Raw genomic sequence first — 20,000 nt, 5'->3', positions numbered from 1 at the left:
TCTTGTCATTTCAGAAGTATTACTTCACAAGGACATAGTGAACTTAACCACTGTTCCTAGCTAGGTTGCAGTATTACATTATAGGCCATCCTATCACAGGATGTTGGACATTTTTAAGACAGAAACTTAAGAGTGGGTATAAAGATCACATTTATGAACTAAAAAAAAAAAAAAAAAAAAAAAAATATATATATATATATATATATATATATATATATATATATATACTTTTTTTTTTTTTTTTTTTGTTTTGCTGGCTAGTTGCAGTGATTTCAATCTTTCTGTAACAGAATGTAGAAGTATGACATGCTCAGAATGAGCTAAAGTCTAGCATGCAAGAAAAAAAAAAAAAAAAGACCGCATCTGAATGTGAATCAAAAGTTCAATTTCAGAATCGCTTGAATAAATGAAAGGGATTGTAAACTACGTATATTGTAAAAAACAAAACAAAAAAAAACAAACCTGCAAGGCAGTGGCATAATGTGCTAGTATGCATTGCATACTAGCACATTATGAAATACTCACCTTGGAACAAAGCCCTCCAGCGTTGTACTGTCACCACTGACAGGGCTGGTACGTTCCCCCGGTCTGTCTTTGGGGTTTGCGCACTCCAGCTATGTGATTGGCTGGAGCCACGGTGACATCGCTCTCACGCATGCACGCGGGAGCACTCGGTTCAGACAGGAAGTTTAGAGTGCATGCGCCAGTGATGTCACTGGCTGCATGAAGGGTGAATATCTCCTTAACTGTGCATGTGTAGGTGATATGCATTTTACAAGAGGGAGAGATCCCCCTCATTATACAATGCAGTAGGCCCAGATCTTTAACCTTTTGTTAAGGCAGACATCATTCAGATTTAGTTTACAACTGATAAAAAAAATAAAAATCTACCAGCACATGCAAGGTTTATTATATTAAACATTATCTCCACAATCCCTTCCTTGCGTCTACATAGTGGGAAACTAGGTAGCTAATTTATTCAAGTAAAAAGCACTTAAAATAACATTTGTAAATATTGTTTTAATTCATGTTATTTGAATTTGAAAAAAATATAAAGTAGATGTTATCCCAGTTTGGTTGCAAAAGCAGAAAAACACTGACCACCATGTCTAAAATGCCCCCAGAACATAGGAGAAAAATGCTCCAATAGTGCATCTTTATTAAAACTATTTCTTAATCAGCACAATATAAAATGACTATAACATGTCAAACTTGTACTGCCACATTTAACACAAATGGCCCTGGATGATAATGTCCGTCTTCAAAAACGCTTCCAAATCTTTTAGGCATTAATGCCCTCATGCTACACCGTTTGTGTTACACAGTTTGTGTTTGTGTTACAAGTGGCAATAACTGTTGTAAATGTAAATGTCATAGTAGTTTTAAATTGTGCTGAATGTAGCGTTTTTCTCATGTTCTGGGGACGTTGAAGAAAAAGTGGTTGGTACGTTGCTGCAGGGGTGTCTACTTATTGGTTGCAAATCCTGTATGGAAATTATACCATACTGGCCGCTTTTCTTTTGGGGTCCATCTTTCTGGTAAGCCTTCGGTCTGTTTTGGAGAATTTGCCACTTTCAAGAGTCTCATTTATGCTGCTGAACCCTACACAAATTTTGATAGATATATATATATATATATATATATATATATATATATACAGTAAAACCTTGGATTGCGAGCATAATTCGTTCCGGAAGCATGCTTGTAATCCAAAGCACTCTTGTATCAAAGCGAATTTCCCCATAAGAAATAATGGAAACTCAGATGATTCGTTCCACAACCATTTATAAGTGGTCCATATAAAAAGATTATAGCTTTGCGATAGGTTGTGTAACCATAAAATGTCCAGCCACAAATAGCCGCTTCCACAAGGGGATTGGAATCAAAATCCAGCAGGAGCTACAGAGTATCAAAGAGAAGAGAGGTGCCTCTAAGTGTAGCAATATGGTTCCATTTAATGAAGGTACAACATTTAGCAACTCACATGGCTGATGAATAAAACAGGCACATCTAAGTATGCCGGCATCCGGGGTAAAGCTGTCCACATAGACTATCTTCTGCACCGCCGGCTGCCAATCTGTAATCCTGACTGGGAAGACCACCCTGCAGTAAAGCGATCTGAAAGCGAGGGGCAGCAATGGAAAGGATGACATAGATGATGGTGCGGAGGATGGTCCTATGTGGACAGCTTTACCCCGGATGCCTGCATCCTTAGATGTGCCTGTTCCAATCATCAACCATGTGAGTTTCTAAATGTTGTACCTTCATTAAATGTAACCATATTGCTACACTTAAAGGCGCCTCTCTTCTCTTTTATACTCAGCTGTGACTTGAGGCTACTTGTATATCAAGACATCGCTTGTATATCAAGTCAAAATTTATTTGGAAATTTTGCTTGCCTTGCAAAGCGCTCTTGAACCAAGTTACTCTCAAACCAAGGTTTTACTGTATGTATGTGTATATATATATATATATATATATATATATATATATATATATATATATATATATATATATATATATAAAAAAAGATGAAATCTAGCTTTTGATACACTTTATATTAGTTTGGGTCAGCTTAGCCTAAACAAACAATGTCCCTCATTAAAATGTGAGGCCGCTGAATGTGCTGTATAAATTGTATGTCGCTGAGGCTACATACAGCATACCGCTATTTGTACCGGGTTTGAGCCGAGACCTTCCTGTCTCATACTGTACATGAAACACAGTAGAGTCTATCTGATCGGCGCTCATCCATGTAAGGAAAACAATGTATTCTAGGAATGAATATAAAGCTTCCTCTGGTGGAGTCAGAGAGGTGGGCTGATGGTGTCACAACTGGTATGCTGCGGTATGATGTATGTAGCCTTAGCTATGTACAGTTTATACAACACATGCAACGACCTCACCTGTTAGTGAGAGACATAGTCTGTTTGGGCCAAGCTAGCCCAAACAAACCATATAAAGTGTATTCCCTATGCAAAAAGTGTATCAAACGCTGGAGTCTAGCTTTAAGTTGTGTAAATATGGGGAATTCATAGTATCGTGAGGGACGATATTATTGCTAACTTTAAGCTGAGGAGTTTCACTCAAAGTGCTGCTTGATGAATTGTGTTGTAAGTTTTAATTGTTTTTCACATTTTAGTGTGGATATAATTAAAGTTGCTCCGGTATTGGTGCTGAAACTAAGCATTTTCACAAGTGCTCCGATACCAAAAACCCAATAGTTTTGCGGTGTGATTTGAGCCCATACAAAATGAATTGGGGTTTGATGGAGAAAGTAAAATTGTGTTGGACTGCTTTACTGCCTGAGGGTCTGAACAGCATGCAATCTTTGAAGGACCAGTGAATTCTCAGTTGCATCAGAAAGTACTAGATCTAAATGTCAGGCTGTATGTTGTCTAAATTCAACACCAAACAGTAATCCAAAACAAAGTAATGGTTGGACATCCTCCAAGTTCCTATTTTTACCTGTATAAGTAAACATTCTCATTTTATTAGCTGTGATGCCTTATGCTTATGACTAGAATGGAAATGTTGATGACAAACATGTAAAAATGAATAAATCAGTGTATTGGTTACCAATTTAAAATGAAATAAGTCTGCAAATGTTTTTTTAAGCAAATTCATGCGCTGGGTTTAAAATTCATCTTTGCCCATCTGTTGTATTTGAAAAAAAAAAAAGTCCTGGTAAATTTTGTCTCCTCTTCTAGGCTTATGGGATGTCAGCCTTACCGTTAAACTTAATTAAAGGTACAAGAAATGTACATTATGAACGTCTGGAAAACACTGAGGATATTGAAGAGGTGGAACAGCAAATTGAAAGAATTAAATCAAAGGCAAGGGGACTGTATACTTATTTCTTTAAACAGTAGTTGTGAATAATTTGTGTTTTTGCTTCATCAATGTTGTCCAATTCATGGAGCTATATGTAAAATTCATATTCGATGAATACCTCTTGTAAAGATCTTGATATGAATTATTTACTACATTTCTTGCATCTGTAACTCTGCTTCTTGTCATGTATCTTGTAATGAAAGTAGTACTTTTTTGGATCAGAGCGCTTGCTGATTTGCTATAACTGTAATGTCATATCAAGAGACAGACTTATAGTGACAGCCTTGATAGAGTAGTTCCTCATTCTTTTTTGTTCTTTTTATATATCAATGTCTGATTATTGGCTTGGTACTTTAGTAAGTTACACAGCTAAGGATATTTGAATATGTGGCCATTTAAAGTAGAGGGGTTTTGTTTTTTTTTATCCAAACATTGAAATTGCATTTTAAGCCCCCGTTCACACTAAAGCGACCTGTGAGGCGACCTGGCGAAGTAGCGTCGCCTGCATATGAACGGGGGCTAAGAGCCAGTTCACATAGCAGCGACCCGACTTGCCAGGGCGACCTGTGAAGTCGCGGTGCGCAGCTCGCACCGCGACCTCGGAGCGGCCGGCACGGACTTCATATCATTGAAGTCAATGCAGGTCGCTCCAGGTCGCCCCAAAGAAGCTCAGGACCCTTTTTCTAAGTCTGAGCGACTTGTGTCGCTCCTATTAGAACGGGTCCTGTGCTAATCTATGGCAGGCGACTTGTCAGGCAACCAGGTCGCCTGACAAGTCGCCCCAGTATGAACCGGCTCTTAAAATAACCGTGGGGTCAATAAATGCTTTCACATACATATCACCCATAAAAAAAACAGCACAGTAATGATCGAAAAGACCCAGTGGTCCATCAAAGCTGTCCCCTCTTTTTTTAATTTACATGTTTTGTGTTTTTTTTTTTTTGTTTTTTTTTTTTTTGGTGTAGATCTTTGTTTATTCCAAGCATGTTTGCATCCACTTACTGTTGACTGACTCATTACTTCTGGGGCAAGTCTATTCCAAGTATCAACTACTCTTTTGGTAAGATTCATGCTTTTTTCTAATTGGATTAAATTGAAAAAATGTATGAATCCTGGGTGAACGTTCTGTGAATTATATGGCAAGCATAGGGCAGTACCTGCGATTCTCTGTTTTCCTTGCTATAGCTCTGCTGTATATGAAAAAAATATTTCTGCCCTTGGTAAAACCCAAATAGATGCTTCACAGCCTCTTACCAGATCCTCATGATCTTTAAACTGAAAGAGATCATATAGCATGTGTGTAGTAGGCCACTAGGAGAGTTACACTGCAGATAGTGATACCCAGGCACTATAGAAGACATGTAGAAGACTGCCAGAACACCTCAATTGTTTTCACATGTTCAATCATGGGTAGAGAGAAGCCTTGAAAACCATCATTTGGTGGGTGTGATGATGTCACAGGTTAAGCCATGCCCAACGCATTTTCATTTTATAAGTTTATCATCCTAAATGAGATGGCATCTGAAGGCACAAAAACCAATTTGATATTGTTGTCCTCCGTGGTATTGCAGGTATGTGATTATGGTCTTTACAGAGGGGGTTTTATACTCTAAGACAATGTAATTATCTTGTTTAATGCTTAGTTGTTCTGGATTCCTTGCACTACTTGCAAGGTGGGTTTAGATTTATTCATATGAATTGTGTCTTAACAGTTTGCCCATGCCTATTTATTTTTGTAGAATAAAAGGTTTATGCTATATAAAGGCTGAAATTGGCTAGTACCCCATCCATATCAAATATTTACAACAAAAAGTTTTGAACTGTACTGGTACCAGAGAGGGGCAGTGAGACAACCTATTCAATTAAAAAGAATGTTTATTATAAAAAAGTAAAAAAAAAAAAATAATAAAGAGCGAGAGATTTTCATCTATAATCATACAGATCGGTACTTAATGGATAATGCAGATCATCAATCACAAACTTCTTCAATATTTCTTTGCTAACGCATTTCACAATCATTGCTTCCTCAGGACCTCAAACATTGTTATGCAAGAAGAGAAGACAGAAACGGGACTTTCACGGTGTTACTTCCCCATTCAGTAGAGTTCAAAATACACAGATCATGAAAAGATTTTTGTCATAAATTACATACTAAATCCGTTTTGAAAATGAATTATTACACATAGTAATGAACAGTTCAAAAAAATTCAGGAAGTTCAACCCCCCCAAACAGATCTGCTGTATAATGCTGTATGATTGGTGTGTGTAATGGAGGGCAGCAAACTCCTCCCAACACATTTCACCTTTCTGGCTTCCTCAGGGGTATTTAGTAAAGAGGGTTTGGGTGGGTGACTGTAAAGAAGAAGAAAAGAGAAAAACACTCTAGTACAAAATAAACGAAATAATGCACTTAACATTTAATATTAAACATTATAATAACTTACAAAGTTGAATTGTGATCTCAGAGGGAATAATGGACACTCTCTTCAACCGGTCAGGTGGTCTCCCAGTATTCCAAAAGGGGCTGGGAGGTGTCAACTTCCAAGAAAAGGGGAGACCCACCTAGTAACGGGGTATCCAACCCAAACAAGGGATGGAAAAAAAGAGACGGGTGGCCCAGATCTAATATTGCCTTTGGTGTGGGCATAAGCCGTTTGACTCTGGCCCCTAACCCTGGTGATAAGGTATGCGCAGGAAGGATTGGTTTTGGTTGGTTATAAGGGATATATATTAATATGGGTATGCTGACTCCCCCCCCCCCCCCCCTGTGTGTTTTCATCTCCCCTGTATATGCTTTCTCTAATATAGCACTATTGGAGCTGAGGCTATTTGTGCTAGTCTAGGCCACTCGTCTCTCCTTTTCGCCCCTTGTTTGGGTCTGATACCCCTTTATTGGGAGGGTCTCCCCTTTTCTTGGCTGTGGACACCCCCACCCCTGTCCCTTTTGGAATACTGGGAGACCACCTAACCGGTTGAAGCGAATGTTCATAATTCCCTCTGTGATCACAATTCAACTTTGTAGGTGATTATAATGTTTAATATTACATGTTATTATTTAGTTTATTTTGTACTAGTGTGTTTTTCTCTTTTTTTTTTTTTCTTCTTTAAAGTCACCCACTCGAACCCTTTTTACTAAATACCCCTGAGGAAGCCAGAAAGGCGAAACATGTCTGGAGGAGTTTGCTTCCCTCCTTTACACACATCGGTCATACTGTATTCTACAGCAGATCTGTTTTGGGGGGTTGAACTTCTGTAGTTTGAGGGTGGTGACTTTTTTGAACTGTTCATTACTATGTGTAATAACTATTTTTCAAAACTGATTTTATATGTGATTTATGACAAAACATATTTTTATTGATAATGAATAAAGAAAAAACGTTTATGATCTGTGTATTTTGAACTCTACTGAAACTCATCACCGGGAAAGTTCCGTTTCTGTCTTCTCTTCTTGCATAACTTTTATACTTTGGGATGTGATGCTGACGTGATTGGCTAGTTCATCACCGTATGACCTCAAACGTAATTTGGAATGAAAAATAGTTGATCATCAGGCAGCCCAGGGCTTATCATGTGACATAAGGATACCATGCTATGCAACAAAAAACATCACAAAATGTTGTATCAAGGGGTGCTAATGTGTCAAGACTCTATAGAATCTCTTGTAGAAATATCCATAATAGAGGTAGCCAAATTCTAAATGTGTCATTCCATAATAGAAGTATTGGTCAGCTTGTTAGTCATCAGACATCCAGGGCACCACACTTCCCCTTGTCTGTATTTCTCTCCTCATGTGTGGCATCAGCCCACTGTATAGGGTTTATTCTAAATGTCAGCAGCACTCATAGCACCAGCCACCTATATATATATATATATATATATATATATATATATATATATATATATATATATATATATATATATATATAATCCGCTGTGCTTAGCAATCGGTCGTAATATATATATATATATATATGGCTACTGCTTGAAAGATTTAAGGGGGGAGGGGGGTAGGCCTTTGTTTGCTATATGGGTTTCCTCTTTGATCCATACAAGACAAATGTTTTCCCATGCTATTATTGTAACTGAAAAAAGTAGTAGGTTAGGATAATCTGTTTGTGTTATAATATTGCTGTATGCTTTAATTCAGTGCATGGATGGCAGACCATTATCAAGCAAAGACAGACAAAGTTTGTACAAACTTGAAGAAAAAGCAAAAACGCTGAAAAGGAGAGAGAGACATTTGACGTATCATGAAAAGAGTTGCTGGGCAAAATGTTGTACTGTCATGCGACCATTTAAGGTAAGGTAAAGTAACTTATTCTATTAGCTTGGTTTTTGGACCTTCAAATAAATAGTAAAAACATAAAGGGGTCCATCAGCATCCAGTAGGGCTTGGCTGTGTGACCCCAGTCTATAGCCTTCTTTCCAGTAAGGGCAGAATTATTTTTAGTGTACTAACAGCATGAGCCGAAGCATGGTGTACTCACTCTGCACGGACCTTATTAGGGCTTACCTCAAAGCGATTGTAAAGTTAAAAATGTTTTAAAAGAAAATAACAAACATGTCTGTACTTACCTGCTCTGTGCAATGGTATTGCACAGAGCGGCTGCGAACCTCCTTTTCTTGTGTCCCCCTCTGGCCCTCCTGGCTCCTCCTCTGTCCAGTGCCTCTATGGGAAGTCGCTTCCAAACCCTGCTGCTGTGTCCATTGACACAGAAAGCGGGACTCAGGCCCCGCCCTCCGCTCTCTCGTCACTGGCTTTGATTGACAGCATTGGGAGCCAAGAGTTCCCGCTGCACCAGCAAAGCCAGCAAGACCTGGAAGTGAAGGGAGAAAAGAGCTGCAGATGTGCACAGCGCTGGATTGAATGAGAGCTCAAGTAAAAGGAGGGGATAGTGATGCCTAAACATTTTTTACCTTAATGCAAGGTAACTCTTGGATAAGATAATATTGTTTAAATACAAGAAGCATGTTTATTTTTATTTGACCCTTGGTTTGCTTTGTGTATACCTTACAGATCTGTACAGTAAGCCAGCATAAAACTGTGTGTTTGTACAGGAGATTTGTGTAGTAAAGAATGGTCACTGCTGACCTCTCTCTTTGTGTGCAGTGACTGATCTTGTATCCTCTGCCTCCTGTAGCTTAATGCAGAGAGTCTGTAGTACGTGGGTCTGCTGGGTCACGTCCATAGGTAATATGTGGGTTTGCTAAGGCATTTGGTGCACACAAATTAAATATGCAGGTATAACCTTTGTTGATATTGAGGAATTTATTTAAAGATTTTGCCCAACATTCAGCTTTAAAGCTTGCAGTTAACCATAAATGTGATGCATGCAAGCTACATAGATGTGTTGACAAACGTCTATAGCAGGGATAGACCGATTATCGGCAAGGCCGATCTATGGGTGGCAGATATGCACTTTCCCCGATATATCGGTATCGGCCCTGTAACTGGCCGATATTGCCGATATTTTTGTGACGTCATTCTGCCGCCTTAGGCCTCCTCCCTTACCTTGGACAGCCTCGTCTGGAGTCGGGACTAGTCTCACGGGAGTGTATCACAGCCATACACCCACCCACAGCAGCCCGGTGCCAGCCAGCCACCCACATACACAGGCCCTGTACCAGCCAGGCACTGTACCAGTGAGCCAGCCAGCCACAGGCCTTGTACCAGCCAGCCACAGGCCCTGTACCAGCAAGCCAGCCAACCACAGGCCCTGTACCAGCCAGCCATAGGCATTGTACCAGCCAGCCACAGGCACTGTATCAACAAGCCAGCCACCCACAGGCCCTGTACCAGCCAGCCAGCCACCCACAGGCCCTGTACCTGCCAGCCACAGGCACTGTACCAGCCAGCCACCCACAGGCCCTGTACCAGCCAGCCACCCACAGGCCCTGTACCAGCCAGCCATAGGGTGCCAGACAGCCAACCACCCACCACAGGGTGCTAGACAGCCAGCCACCCACAGACGGGATGCCAGACAGCCAGCCACCCACAGGTCCTGTACCAGGCAGCCACAGGCACTGTACCAGCCAGCCACTTACAGGCCCTGTTCCAGCCAGCCACCCACAGCCCCTGTGCCAGCCACCCACCTACCACAGGGTGCCAGCAAGCAAGCCACCCACCACAGGGTGCCATTTAGCCAGCCATTAAGCATTAAACAAAAATTAACATGTTCAGTACCAGATTTGTGTCAAAAATTGTCTATTATTTTTCAAAACTTTAAATGTAAAAAATATCGGCCGATACGTTGTGACCAAAATATCTGTATCGGCCCTCCCTCAAAAAATCTATCGGTCTATACCTAGTCTATAGAACTGAGCCCCCTACCCTCTTATAGAATTCACCATTTCTCCAAGTGGGTTACCTTAAGACTGTATAGGACAGCTACTATGTACATTTATCCACAATTTGGAAGATAGCTGCAAAAGAGAGAACTCTTGTGAATCGGCCTTTAGGGGGAGAGGAAGTGTAGTACATTTTTCTAAAACTGTAAACAAGCAAAAACTGTGCAAACGTTGCAAGCAGTGATGTGCAAATAAAGGTGAAAAAACAACCTCTCACTCTATTATGACTTAATAAATTCACCAGGTTGTACTATGCCAAATCTGTTTCACTTTTTTTCCATTGTCCCCACATAGTTATGTTTTCATTGCCTTAAAAATGCTGTTATTATATGAACTGTCAATCTAAAAAGTCAAGCTCCAATGCATACTGCACTGAGTAATCAAAGATTACTTAAAACCTGTAAATAGGAATCAATAAAAAAACGCAGGTTGTTGATTCAGACTTAACTGGCCACAGTGATAATAACCAAAAATAGACTCTGCTTCCTTTTTCGCATACTGTAAAAAAAATGTAGGTTAGCAAAGTTTGTTGTTTTTGCAACAAATGACATTTTCTACTATGAAAATATATGTAGTGCAAATATGCCATCAAATGTTTGGAGAAATAAATAGTTCTTATTGGGAGTGCATTTTTAAATACAATATTTATTCAGTAGATAACAATGGATTCTAAAATTGATTTTATATGCATCTATAGATCTTTAATCGTGCATTTCCTTAAATAGTGAACTGTAACCTAGAATTGTGGTGTCATTTCTAATCTTCTCTAATTAGCTACTCTACCCCACTTAAAAAAACCTTGTTTCCCATTTCTCAAGCCACTAATGCTTGAAGTTCAAGCTTCTTTTTCTGACTTAGTTTAGAAAATTGATCCTGCAGTTTTCATTTTTGTCTTCATAACAGACACTTTTTGGTTTTATACAGAGGGCTCTTAGTGGAAAATGGAAACTGGTACTCTGTCTTTATTCAGTATTTGTGACTTATGCTTAAAGAACAAGTCCACCCAATATGATTCATACTTTAAGTGCTTCCCACTTACTGTCTTTAAACCCACATCACAAAAAAAAAAAAAAAAAGATCAATAAATAGTGTATTCTATTCTGTTTATACTCACTCAATACTCCCTTCTGTCATTGTCCCTAATTCAGCTAGGGATTTTGCAGCTGTGGTGGCAACTTTGCACATGCTTAGTTTTCAGTGAGCTTCTATACAGTGTAGGGGTCGACCGATACAGTTTTTTCAGGGCTTATACTGATTTTTTTGGGCTCCTTTCAGGCCGATAGCTGATATCTGGTGCCGATATTCTGTACATTTTAAAGTTTTTATTTCTTTCATTCGTTGACGGACAGGTCGCTCCATTCAGAAACAATGTAATTATATCGCCCTCTACAGGATTAGGACTCTAGGCAGAAAGAATAAATTTGGCTATGCCTACGGGCAGTCCTAGCTGGTTTTATCCCCCCTCTCTGTTATAGGCATCCATCTAGGAGAGGACCTAGCTCTCTGCTGGGATCTTTTGGTTCTGGCATTTTTTTTTCCTCTTTTGCATAATTTTTGTGTCTTTTTTGTTTTTGTTTTTTTTCCTCCAGGTTTTTTCCTGTGGAAATCTACAATCAACTGCCGAGCTGGGCAATGGGCTAGATATTTAGATCCAGTGGTCCCCCCAGTCTGGCCATCAAGCACGAGCAGACCAGAGAGTCGTGCTAGGTCAGCCAGGACATAGCCCCACCCGACTGGGGCTGGCGAGTTAAACCCTTTCACAGGGTCGCATATGACTGGGCTCTGGTCCGAGTTGCAGCGTTCCCCTGGCCAACAGTCCCCCCCAGTTCGCCGGTGAGGGGACTGTTTGGAGTGCTACCCACATTCGTGGATCGGTGAGTATAGCCCCCTCTCCTCCTGGAACAGTGTGGGGTGGATACGGCACCTCCTGGAATGGTTTGACCTATGCGTTCCCCTCCTCCCTCCCAGGCCCCCCTGGCTGTGCACTGCGAGTGCCCTATGTGGCCTTTCTCCCCCTTTTATGGGGGCAGCTGAGGTATCCCTGTGGGCTGAGGGGTTTCACTATGGTGGGCATGGAGCACTGTACCTTGGGGGGCTTGCGGGGCCTGTCGCCGGCGGATAGGTAACCCTGTACGGGTGGGAGTGCTGCCTGTTTAGGGGTCGCTCTGCCAGGCTCTCCCCTTCTGCCGTGACGTGGTGGGCCTTTGCTCCAGGGCCAGATGCCTTTGTCCCTGGAAGCCTTGTGGTGCGGTGTGCGGTGTCCGGTGGCCATTTTCTTGTGGTTTGGTCTCCAGGACTGGCGGTCATGTTTTTGGGGCCTAGGTCTTCCTCCAGGCAGCCATTTTTGTGGTCTGGTGGCCATTTTCTGTAGGTGGGCATACACTGGCACAGCGGCAGATGTTGCCTTCTGTGCTTCTCCTCTATTCCCCTAGCATGGATTCCCGGGTTCTCTTTTTTTTCTGAATGCTGCACGTGGGTATCTGGCTCTTCTGGTGCCTAGCGACCGGTGCTCCTCCCGTTGGTGGTGGTGAGTCCTGGTGGGGTCCCTCTCTCCGCTTTAGTGCGGGGTGTGCAGGCTCTGAGTTGGTGGGTCCCCTGGCGGTGCCAAATGCTTTTTTCCTGTGGGTCCTCAATTTATTCCTAATGGAGTCTCAGGAGCCTGTTTCCCCACCTGATCCCCTCTTGGAGGCAGCAGGTCCCTCGGGATCCCAGCTTACCATTGAGCCACTGATGGCGGTTCTGGAGTCCTGGCCCTTGGGCGGAAAGCTAGCAGGGAGCATCCTCCGCCCTCTCCTGCTTCATTTGTCTCGTCAGTTCCTGAATCTGGCTCTGCCACCACGGAAGTGGCCCATCCAGTGATGCCACGCTCCCTGATCTGTCAGATAGTGAGGATGACTCCTCCACGGCTGCTGCGGTGCATGAAAAGGCACTGGTGGACGCACTGATTACTTTAGTGCATGATACTTTAAAGATGGAGGATGCGGCTGCAGACATAGCTGTCCCCTTAGGCACTCACAAGCCGTCTTGCACAGCCAAGGGGTTTCCTTATCCTGCCTATTTTGACAAATTTGTCTACAAGGATTGGGAGCGTCCAAAACCTCCCTTTGTGGTCCCTAAAATGTTTTGTGGTGCGTTATCCCTTTGGGGAAGAACTTCTAATGAACTATTTTACCGGTGGTGTACCCTCCTGTTTCCAGGTTTAATCTCCGTCTTTTAAAGACCCGGCTGACAGAAAAGCGGAGGCTGTGGCCCGCAGCATGTTTACTACAGCCGGTTCGGCATTGCGGCTGGTCTTGGCCACTGCCCTGGTCTCTCAAACACTGAGTCGGCTAAGATTTTGCACCGCGGTCTAGGTAGTGAGCAAGTTCCCCCTGCTTACATTGAGCTAGCGGACCAGTTGGTCCAGGGACTGCAATTTGTGTGCGCTACATCACTGGATGCGGCTCCTTTTGCTTTTCAAGCTCTCTGTTTCGGCAGTGGTGCTTCTGTGAGTTTTGTGGCTTAAGTGTTGGGCTGCGAGTCACACCTCCAAAAAAGGCCCTCACTGATTTGCTTTTTCGAGGCAATTGCCTGTTTGGGGCTACCATGGATGATTATTAAGAGTCTCACGGGGGGAGAGAGAGAGTACCTTCCTTCAACAGTCTGGGAAGGGGAAGGAGCCTCATCGTAGACACGGTCTTTCTTTCTTGGCACGTAATGGCACGTAAAGTTTTTTTTTTTTTTTTTTCATTCCCCAGGGGCCTCTCCAGGAGGCTCCAAGTGACCCTGGTCTGGCAAGCCGAGAGCGGGCTTCTCTAGACCCACAGCCAAGGCCTCCTCAGCATGAAGGCTCACCCTTGTCCGGCCCTGTGTACCTTCTTAGTTAATGACAGATGGGTCCATGAAGTTATTCTATCTGGATGCAAGATAGTTTCATTCTTGCTCTCCAGGGCGCTTTGTCCCCTCCAATGTGTGTTTGCCCTCGAAACAGCTGCAAGCTCTTTTAGGGGTGGTGCAGGACCTGTTACTTCAGGGGGTTATTGTTCTAGTCTCGAGATGGTTTCAAGAGTTTTAGTCAAACCTGTTTATGGTCCCAAAAAGAGAGGGCAAGGTTCCTCTGATTCTGGTCCATCCAGAAAATTGGATTACCTGGGTCTGACTTTGGATTCAGCGCTCACCAGGGTGTTTCTCCCTCTGGACAAACTTCAGAAGTTGCATTCTGCAATTCATTTGTTGCTGTCCCACAGGTGGTCTTCCCTCCGGACTTGCAAGCGAATACTGTGCCTGTTGGTGTCTACCTTTGAGGCGGTCCCGTTTGCACAGTTCCACATGCAGTTCCTTCAGAAGGAGACCCTGTTAAAGTGGGACAGGTGTCCCAAGTCTCTGGACAATCAGATTCGTCTGAGCTGGGAGGCCAGGGGTTCTGTGGCCTGGTGGCTTTGCTCTCCTGCTCTCCAGCAGGGCCAAGTCTTTTCTCCCCTTGTATTGGACAGGGTTCACAATGAATGCCAGCCTGTCCGGGTGGTGAGGTGTCCTGGGGCTGAGATCGACTCAGGGTTGTTGGACGCTGGAGGAATTCAGGCTTCCGCTAAATGTCTTGGAACTTCGGGCGATCAGAGTGTGCCTGAGTCACTGGATGGAACGTCTCAGGGGTGTGTAATTCGGATCCAATCGGACAATGCCACGGCGGTGGTTTATGTTGATCACCAGGGCTGGCGAGTGTGTTGGTGGTGCTGGGGGTCTCCGGTATCCTCTGGTGGACAGAATGCTAGACTGTGTGCTTTCCAGGTGTGGACAATTGGCAGGTGGATTACCTCAGTGGGCAGGCGCTGGGCCAAGGGGAATGGTCCCTACATCCGGACATTTCATCTGCTTTGTCAACGTTGATCAATTGGTGTCTCTGCGCAACAGAAAGGTACCAAGGTTCATGGCGATGGTACATGATCCTCTGTCAGACGCCACAAATGCACTAGTGGTGCCATGGAGCCAGTATTGTCTGCTTTTACGTTTTTCCTCGTCTCAAGCTTCTGCTGAGGCTTCTGCGCAGGATTGAGGCGGAAGTCATTCCAGTCATTCTGGTGGCCTGGAATTGGCCCCGCCCATCCTGGTACTCCAGTTTAGTACAGCTGATCGCTGACGCCCCTTGGAGGTTGCCTCTCAGGGAGCACCTGTTGTCCCATGGGTCGATCTTCCATCCTGCTTTACAGTTGCTGGCTTTGATGGCTTGGTTGAGAACCAGGTGTTGAGGGATAGAGGTTTGTCAAGGTCTGTAATTTCGACTATGCTGAAGGCTAGGAAGTCTACATCTAGGAAGATATACCATCATACTTGGAAGGCATACATCTCGTGGTGTGAGTCAGTCAGCGCTCCTCATGGATATTTTTCAGGTGGCTCGGATCTTTGCTTTTCTTCAACGGGGTGTTGTGCAGAAGTTTGCCTTGAGCACTCTAAAGGGCCAGGTTTCTGCCTTGGCGGTCTTTTTTCAGCAACCCCTGGCCACTCATTCTTTGATTCGTATCTTCATTCAAGGACTTTGCCACATAACTCCACCAGTGCGGTCTCCCTTGCCGCCATGGGCCTTGAATTTAGTGCTATCTGTTCTCCAGAAACCTCCTTTTTGAGAATATTTGGGATATTTCCCTGCTACATTATCACAGAAGGTGGCTTTTTTGGTGGCTATTAACTCTGCTCGCAGGGTGTCGGAGCTGGCGGCTTGATCTGGTCATACTCCCTATTTGGTGGTCCACAAAGATGGTGGTTCTTCATCCCTGTCCGACGTTTCTACCAAAAATTGACTCAGACTTCCGTTTGCATGAGGACATTGTGTTGCCTTCCTTGTGTCCTAGGCCTTCTCATCCCAAGGAATTTGCATTCCATACCCTGGATGCGGTTAGGTCAGACTCTTTCTTTTTGTGATAACAGATGGGCCAAGGAAGAGGCTGTCCACTTCTGCTACCATTACTAGGTGGATCAGACAGACAGGGATTTAGGCCTATCCAAGGGTTATGTTCCTCCTTTCCTGTGACGGCGCATTCTACTTGGGCACTTAGTGCTTCTTGGGCTTTCCGTCATCAGTCTTCAGTATTGCAAGTTTGCAAGGTGGCCACCTAATCATCGGTGAACACTTTCACAAGATTTTACAAAGTGGATGTGTTGGCATCTGCGAATGATTCCTTTGGCCGCAAGGTTTTGCAGGCTGCTGTTTAGGGGGTCTGTTCCCTCTCTGGGGGTGTTTTTTTTTTCAGGTGGGCTCATGTTGTTCTGTTGAGCTCCTGTTGTCTAGTTTTGGCTTCTTGGCCTTGGGTTTTTACTACATCGGAGATCCGGTCAGAGCCGATCCTGGCTTTGTTAGGGTCTTCGGGCAGCCGGTGGACGTGCCGGCTGGTCGCTCAGGCCTTCCGGTGGGACGGGAGACCGGCGCAGAGCAGCTGAAGGGGGAGGGACTCCCCTCCCATTGCTTGTAATAACAGCTGAGCAGCGGCTTAGCTGCATCTGTTGTTATTACAAGAAAGCCAACCGTCTGCTCTAAAAAACGGTACCAGGATATATGCACGCATGAACATTACATTTCGAATATGATCAAACCTCACCTGAATGCATAAAAGGTAAAGTCCTCACCTGCTGGTTATCTTTTCTTTTCTTTTTTTTTTTTATTGTTTCTGCTTCTGAATCGTTCCACCATTTGTTTTCATTCAATTAGAATGGTTTAGTCGTTTTCTGTACATTAAACCTTTATGTTTTATGCTCATATGTTATTATTTTTTGTACCTTTTGGAAAAAAAAAAAGAAAAAGAATAACTTAATTGGTAGTAGATCACTATTCATATGTGAAAATGTGGCTGAAAATTTACATTTTATACTTTACTCTGCATTGTATACCGTGCCAACATAACAAAATACTAAATTTATGCACACACTTGGCACAATTTCAGAATTCTTTCTTACTGGTATAGAATTAACAAAATGTAGTTTAAAAGCGCTAATATAGTATAAATAATAATTAGTCTCTTTCGTGTTTCAGATTATTTGGGGTATATTCTTTATTCTTGTGGCTCTTCTGATGATAATTTCACTTTTCCTTTCGAAGTAAGTATATTTGTAAGATTTTCCCCTTGTACTATTTATATATTGCTTTAGTGTATATGTGCACATTTACTTACATTTTTGGAATATACTTGCCCTTTTACTCTTCATAGAACACCATAACTGCTTAAAGTGTGAACTAATGGGCCATACACACTATAATATTTTCTGAAGACTTTTTCCTTTAGACCAAAACCATATAATATGAGGTCAAACCTAAACACTTTCAATTTGTATGCAATCTGGCAGGCCCTTGCACTACATAGAAAAGGTAAATCTGAAGGAAAAAGTCTTCAGAAAATCTTATAGTGTGTATGGCTCTTAACTCTCTGTCAGCAATAAACTGGTTCTACAGCCTCAAGGTTTTTTACCTTAATGCATTCTAGGGGCTACTTTTGTCTACCCCCCACCCCCTCCCCAAACTCTATTAATGCTGTAGAAATGGAATCTGCAAACCTGTTTGAGGATACATTGGAGGAAAGCAGATGCAGAGATCGTAGCAGAAGCTGCAGAGGATTTTACAAACCACTGTAGTTAAGGAGCACCAAACTGAGCCACTAAACTGCTTTTTGATAAATACTCCAATACACTTCACCGTGGACAAACTGATTGATGTGGTGCAAACTAGTATTTGACTAGCAGCACCTGAGTCTCAAAAGCTAAAACAAGCCCATATGGGCACTAAAAGGCTGGCTAAATTAAGAAAAGACTTTCCACATGCAGACACAAATAGAAAGTGCACTACATGGGTATTGGCCTAATCCCGAAAGGATATTCACTTTTCAGAACTCTTTGATGAAATGTATCCCATGGAAAAGAAATTTAAGAAAAAATGGGTTGTTCATGTAGTACAGCTGCTGCCACCGTTTTTAGGATGGCATTTAGCATATACTCCAGGATGTTATGAAGAGTGATCAAATGAATTGCAATTAATTGCAAAGTCCCTTTTTGCCATGAAAATGAACCTAATCCCATAAAAAACAAGTCCAGCAAGCTCCAGGGCTGTCTCCTACAGTTGATTCAGCTGCGGGATCGGGGCACCCCCAGTGCAAAGCTTGCTCAGGAATGGCAGCAGGCAGGTTTGAGTGCATCTGCATGCACAGTGAGGCGAAGACATTTGGAGGATGGCCTGGTGTCACGAAGGGCAGCAAAGAAGTCCCTTCTCTCCAGGTAAAACATCAGAGACAGACTGATATTCTGCAAAAGGTACAAAGATTGGACTGCTGAGGATGGGTAAAGTGATTTCTTCATCGTTCATTGACGGACGCAGTTCTCTCTGATCCATACAAGTAGGGTAATACTGCCCCCTGCAGGAGTAGGACACTAGGCAGAAAAAAGTTCTGGCTACTCCTATGGGCAGTCCCGGAGGGTACACCCTCTCTCTTCCTGCATAGGATGTCAGTTTTAATCTGCCTAGTCAGGAGTAAGGACCTAGTTCCTTGCTGGGATCTCTGGTCCTGGCATATAAAGTATTTTTTTATGTCGATTTTTTTGCTAGCCTTTTTTTTTTTTCTCCAGAAATGTTTTTCCTGTTAGATCTTAAAGCAATTATGCCGGACTGGAAGACAGACTGGACCCCCATATCCAGTGGTCACCCCAGTCTGGCCAGCGAGCGCGTGCAGACCATAGCTCCGCTCTGGGTCGGCTGCGACATAGTCCCACTGGACTGAGACTGGCCCCGCAAGTTAATCGTCTCGCCAGGACGCACACGACCGGGTCGAGGCTTATGTTGCAGCGTTCCTATTTGGCTGACAGCCCCCCTACTCCGGTGGCGTGGGGTCCTGTCAGGAGATGGTGCCCGCCTGTGTTCCCGGTATGGTGAGTAAACGCCCCCCCCCCTGGCGGATTTTGGGGTTGGACGCAGGCCCTCTCCCTGGGATGTTAGGACCCTCACACTCCTGGTTTTCCCTCTGTACTGTTGTGACCCCCCTCCTCTCCACCACCACCCCTACCCCCCCCTCCCTCCCCCCCCCTCCCTTCCCCCCCCCCACGTGGGGGACGGTTTGGGCCTACCTGAGGCTGGGGCCTAGTGTGCAGGCCACATGGGGGGCCGGGGGAGTGCACCGTCCGCGGCGCTCAACCGATCGTGTGTGTGTGGGGGGTCCTTGGTGTGGGGTATTCTGCAGTGGATGGTGTGGATGGGCGTTTGGGGGGTCCCCCTGTGGGTCCCAATTACTGTGATTCCCGCACAGGGCCGCCATTTTGTTGTAGCCTCTGTCTGCTTCTATGGCGATGGCCATCTTGGTATCGACAGGCGCTGGGGGATGCACTGGCTGTTTTCAATGCGTGACACCTTGCAATATGGGGGTCGCAGTGGCAGCTGCGCCTGGGGCGCAGGTGGCATCTGGCACTCACATGCCATCTGGAGCTGCTCTTTTTGCTGGCTGCTCATGTAGGAGAGGACCGTCTGAGACTTTCCCCTGGGGTGTCTAAGTGGCCGTTAGATGTTGCCCTTTTGGGGAGTCTCTGGTGCAGAGGGCTGTTCCTCCTTTGGTGGACGTATGGTCTCTAGCTGAATGGGACTACCGTTGTTCCAGTGGAGGAATCCCCATCCTTAAGGACTTGGGGGATAGGATGGCGCGGGCTGTGGCCTACAGTCTGTGCTTCCTGGCGTAGTCTGCACTGGGAACAGTGTTTGTGTTCACACCTTCACCACGTTTTATAAGGTGGATGTGCTGGCATCTGCAGATGCCTCTTTTCGGCCGCAAGGTTTTTTGCTGGCTGCCGTTTGGAGGGCTTTTGACCTTCCTTGCGGG

The 20,000-nt window shown here is 43.9% G+C and overlaps 1 protein-coding gene across 1 annotated transcript in view; it reads left to right on the top strand.

Annotated features, from left to right (window-relative positions):
• Window positions 1–20,000, top strand: part of LMBRD1 (LMBR1 domain containing 1) — a 413,956-nt gene that overhangs the window by 259,312 nt on the left and 134,644 nt on the right. Inside the window, exons 8-10 of the mRNA XM_082251576.1 lie at window positions 3,711–3,836; window positions 7,982–8,134; window positions 17,183–17,247. Of these exons, the coding sequence (XP_082107702.1) occupies window positions 3,711–3,836; window positions 7,982–8,134; window positions 17,183–17,247 (344 nt within the window). The remainder of the gene's footprint in view (window positions 1–3,710; window positions 3,837–7,981; window positions 8,135–17,182; window positions 17,248–20,000) is intronic.

Source organism: Pelophylax lessonae (assembly GCF_965119305.1).
Source record: "Pelophylax lessonae genome assembly, chromosome: 3".
In the NCBI taxonomy this organism is placed as follows: Eukaryota; Metazoa; Chordata; class Amphibia; order Anura; family Ranidae; genus Pelophylax; species Pelophylax lessonae.
This window is presented reverse-complemented; position numbering and strand designations above follow the sequence as displayed.